Below are 5,000 nucleotides of genomic sequence, written 5' to 3' on the forward strand. Positions count from 1 at the left end.
CATATGGGTTCGAATCCTATTCAGAGGTCCACTAGAGATCAGAAATTGTTGAAGAAAGAACAAGATGTTTCTTTTGTCCCTTCCAGTCGATCGGAAAATAAAGAAATAGTTAATATATTCAAGATAATTACGTATTTACAAAATACCGTCTCAATTCATCCTATTTCATCAGATCCGGGATGTGATATGGTTCCGAAGGATGAACTGGATATGGACAGTTCCAATAAGATTTCATTCTTGAACAAAAATCCATTTATTTATTTATTTCATCTATTCCATGACCGGAACAGGAGGGGATACACGTTACACCACGATTTTGAATCAGAAGAGAGATTTCAAGAAATGGCAGATCTATTCACTCTATCAATAACCGAGCCGGATCTGGTGTATCATAAGGGATTTGCCTTTTCTATTGATTCCTACGGATTGGATCAAAAACAATTCTTGAATGAGGTATTCAACTCCAGGGATGAATCGAAAAAGAAATATTTATTGGTTCTACCTCCTATTTTTTATGAAGAGAATGAATCTTTTTATCGAAGGATCAGAAAAAAATGGGTCCGGACCTCCCCCGGGAATGATTTGGAAGATCCAAAACAAAAAATAGTGGTATTTGCTAGCAACAACATAATGGAGGCAGTCAATCAATATAGATTGATCCGAAATCTGATTCAAATCCAATATTATGGGTACATAAGAAATGTATTGAATCGATTCTTTTTAATGAATAGATCCGATCGCGACTTGGAATATGGAATTCAAAGGGATCAAATAGGAAATGATACTCTGAATCATAGAACTATAATGAAATATACGATCAACCAACATTTATCAAATTTCAAAAAGGGTCAGAAGAAATGGTTCGATCCTCTTATTTTGATTTCTCGAACCGAGAGATCCATGAATCGGGATCCTAATGCATATAGATACAAATGGTCCAATGGGAGCAAGAATTTCCAGGAACATTTCATTTCTGAGCAGAAGAGCCATTTTCATTTTCAAGTAGTGTTCGATCGATTACGTATTAATCAATATTCGATTGATTGGTCTGAGGTTATCGATAAAAAAGATTTGTCTAAGTCACTTCGTTTCTTTTTGTCCAAGTTACTTGTTTTTTTGTCCAAGTTTCTTCTCTTTTTGTCTAACTCACTTCCTTTTTTCTTTGTGAGTTTCGGGAATATCCCCCTTCATAGGTCCGAGATCCACATCTATGAATTGAAAGGTCCGAATGATCAACTCTGCAATCAGTTGTTAGAATCAATAGGTCTTCAAATCGTTCATTTGAAAAAATTGAAACCCTTCTTATTGGATGATCATTATACTTCCCAAAAATCGAAATTCTTGATCAATGGAGGAACAATATCACCATTTTTGTTCAATAAGATACCAAAGTGGATGATTGACTCATTCCATACTAGAAATAATCGCAGGAAATCCTTTGATAACACGGATTCCTATTTCTCAATGATATCCCACGATCAAGACAATTGGCTAAATCCCGTGAAACCATTTCATAGAAGTTCATTGATATCTTCTTTTTATAAAGCAACTCGACTTCGATTCTTGAATAATCCACATCACTTCTGCTTCTATTGTAACAAAAGATTCCCTTTTTATGTGGATTATGTGGAAAAGGCCCGTATCAATAATTATGATTTTACGTATGGACAATTCCTCAATATCTTGTTCATTCGCAACAAAATATTTTCTTTGTGCGGCGGTAAAAAAAAACATGCTTTTTTGGAGAGAGATACTATTTCACCAATCGAGTCACAGGTATCTAACATATTCATACCTAACGATTTTCCACAAAGTGGTGACGAAAGGTATAACTTGTACAAATCTTTCCATTTTCCAATTCGATCCGATCCATTCGTTCGTCGAGCTATTTACTCGATCGCAGACATTTCTGGAACACCTCTAACAGAGGGACAAATAGTCAATTTTGAAAGAACTTATTGTCAACCTCTTTCAGATATGAATCTATCTGATTCAGAGGGGAAGAACTTGCATCAGTATCTCAATTTCAATTCAAACATGGGTTTGATTCACACTCCATGTTCTGAGAAATATTTACCATCCGAAAAGAGGAAAAAACGGAGTCTTTGTCTAAAGAAATGCCTTGAGAAAGGGCAGATGTATAGAACCTTTCAACGAGATAGTGCTTTTTCAACTCTCTCAAAATGGAATCTATTCCAAACATATATGCCATGGTTCCTTACTTCGACAGGGTACAAATATCTAAATTTGCTATTTTTAGATACTTTTTCAGACCTATTGGCGATACTAAGTAGCATCCAAAAATTTGTATACATTTTTCATGATATATATGATCCATGCATAATATCATGGCGAATTCTTCAGAGAAAATTGTGTCTTCTACAATGGAATCTGATAAGTGAGATTTCGAGTAAGTGTTTACCTAATCTTCTTCTGTCCGAAGAAATGATTCATCGAAATAATGAGTCACCATCGATATCGACACATCTGAGATGGCCAAATGTTCGGGAGTTCCTCTATTCAATCCTTTTCCTTCTTCTTATTGCTGTATATCTCGTTCGTACACATCTTCTCTTTGTTTCTCGAGCCTATAGTGAGTTACAGACAGAGTTCGAAAAGGTCAAATCTTTGATGATTCCATCATACATGATTGAGTTGCGAAAACTTCTGGATAGGTATCCCAGGAATTCTTTCTGGTTAAAGAATCTCTTTCTAGTTGCTCTGGAACAATTAGGAGATTCTCTAGAAGAAATATGGGGTTCTGCTTCTGGTGGCAACATGCTATGGGGTGGCGGTCCCGCTTATGGGGTCAAATCAATACGTTCGAAGAAGAAAGATTGGAATATCAATCTCATCGATCTCATAAGTATCATACCAAATCCCATCAATCGAATCGCTTTTTCGAGAAATACGAGACATCTAAGTCATACAAGTAAAGAGATATATTCATTGATAAGAAAAAATGTGAACGGTGATTGGATTGATGAGAAAATCCAATCCTGGGTCTCGAACAGTGATTCGATTGATGATAAAGAAAGAGAATTCTTGATTCAGTTCTCCACCTTAACGACAGAAAAAAGGATTGATCAAATTCTATTGAGTCTGACTCATAGTGATCATTTATCAAAGAATGACTCTGGTTATCAAATGATTGAACAACCGGGAGTAATTTACTTACGATACTTAGTTGACATTCATAAAAAGTATCTAATGAATTATGAGTTCAATACATCCTGTTTAGCAGAAAGACGGACATTCCTTGCTCATTATCAGACAATCACTTATTCACAAACCTCGTGTGGGGCTAATAGTTTTCATTTCCCATCTCATGGAAAACCCTTTTCGCTCCGCTTATTAGCCCTCCCCCCCTCTAGGGGTATTTTAGTGATAGGTTCTATAGGAACTGGACGATCCTATTTGGTCAAATACCTAGCGACAAACTCCTATCTTCCTTTCGTTACAGTATTTCTGAACAAGTTGCTGGATAAGAAGCCTAAGGGTTTTCTTATTGATGATAGTGACGATATTGATGATAGTGACGATATTGATGATAGTGGCGATATTGATGATAGTGACGATATCGACCGTGACCTTGATACGGAGCTGGAGCTTCTAACTATGATGAATGCGCTAACTAAGGATATGATGCTGGAAATAGACCGATTTTATATCACCCTTCAATTCGAATTAGCAAAAGCAATGTCTCCTTGCATAATATGGATTCCAAACATTCATAATCTGTATGTGACTGAGTCGAATTACTTATCCCTTGGTCTATTAGTGAACTATCTCTCCAGGGATTTTGAAAGATGTTCCACTACAAATATTCTTGTTATTGCTTCGACCCATATTCCCCAAAAAGTGGATCCCGCTCTAATAGCTCCGAATAAATTGAATACATGCATTAAAATACGAAGGCTTCTTATTCCACAACAACGAAAGCACTTTTTCACTCTTTCATATACTAGGGGATTTCGCTTGGAAAAGAAAATGTTCCATACTAATGGATTCGGTTCCATAACCATGGGTTCCAATGTACGAGATCTTGTAGCACTTACCAATGAGGCCCTATCGATTAGTATTACGCAGAAGAAATCAATTATAGACACTAATATAATTCAATCTGCTCTTCATAGACAAACTTGGGATTTGCTATCCCAGGTAAGATCGTTTCAGGATCATGCGATCCTTTTCTATCAGATAGGAAGGGCTGTTGCACAAAATGTACTTCTAAGTAATTGCTCCATAGATCCTATATCTATCTATATGAAGAAGAAATCATGTAACGAAGGGGGTTCTTATTTGTACAACTGGTACTTCGAACTTCAAACGAGCATGAAGAAATTAATGATACTTCTTTATGTTTTGATTTGTTCTGCCGGATTGGTCGTTCAAGACCTTTGGTCTCTACCCGGACCCGATGAAAAAAATGGGATCTATGGACTCGTTGAGAATGATTCTGATCTAGTTCATGGCCTATTAGAAGTAGAAGGCGCTCTGTTGGGATCCTCACGGACAGAAAAAGATTGCAGTCGATTTGATAATGATCGAGTGACATTGCTTCTTCGGCCCGAACCCAGGAATCCCTTAGATATGATACAAAATGGATCTTGTTCTATCGTTGATCAGAGATTTCTCTATCAACAATACGAATCGGAGTTTGAAGAAGGGGAAGGAGTCCTCGACCCGCAACAGATAGAGATAGAGGAGGATTTCTTCAATTACATAGTTTGGGCTCCTAGAATATGGCGCCCTTGGGGCTTTCTATTTGATTGTATCAAAAGGCTCAATGAATTGGGATTTCCCTATTGGGCTAGGTCATTTCGGGGCAAGCGGATCATTTATGATAAAGAGGATGAGCTTCAAGAGAATGATTTGGAGTTCTTGCAGAGTGGAACCGTGCAGTACCAGACACGAGATAGATCTTCCAAAGAACAAGGCTTTTTTCGAATAAGCCAATTCATTTGGGATCCTGCAGATCCACTCTTTTTCCTATTCAA

At 37.0% G+C, this 5,000-nt stretch overlaps 1 protein-coding gene across 1 annotated transcript in view, besides 1 other annotated feature; it reads left to right on the forward strand. All coding sequences in view use genetic code 11, as the record gives it.

Moving 5' to 3' along the window:
* Nucleotides 1-5,000, forward strand: part of ycf2 (hypothetical chloroplast RF21) — a 6,864-nt gene that overhangs the window by 1,494 nt on the left and 370 nt on the right. The window contains exon 1 of the mRNA in view: nucleotides 1-5,000. This exon is cut by the window's left edge and continues 1,494 nt beyond it; it is cut by the window's right edge and continues 370 nt beyond it. Coding sequence (YP_004841827.1) covers nucleotides 1-5,000 — 5,000 coding nt within the window.
* Nucleotides 1-5,000: part of an inverted repeat (repeat region IRb) that runs on past both edges of the window.

This window comes from Cucumis melo, chloroplast (assembly GCF_025177605.1).
Source record: "Cucumis melo subsp. melo chloroplast, complete genome".
NCBI lineage: Eukaryota > Viridiplantae > Streptophyta > Magnoliopsida > Cucurbitales > Cucurbitaceae > Cucumis > Cucumis melo.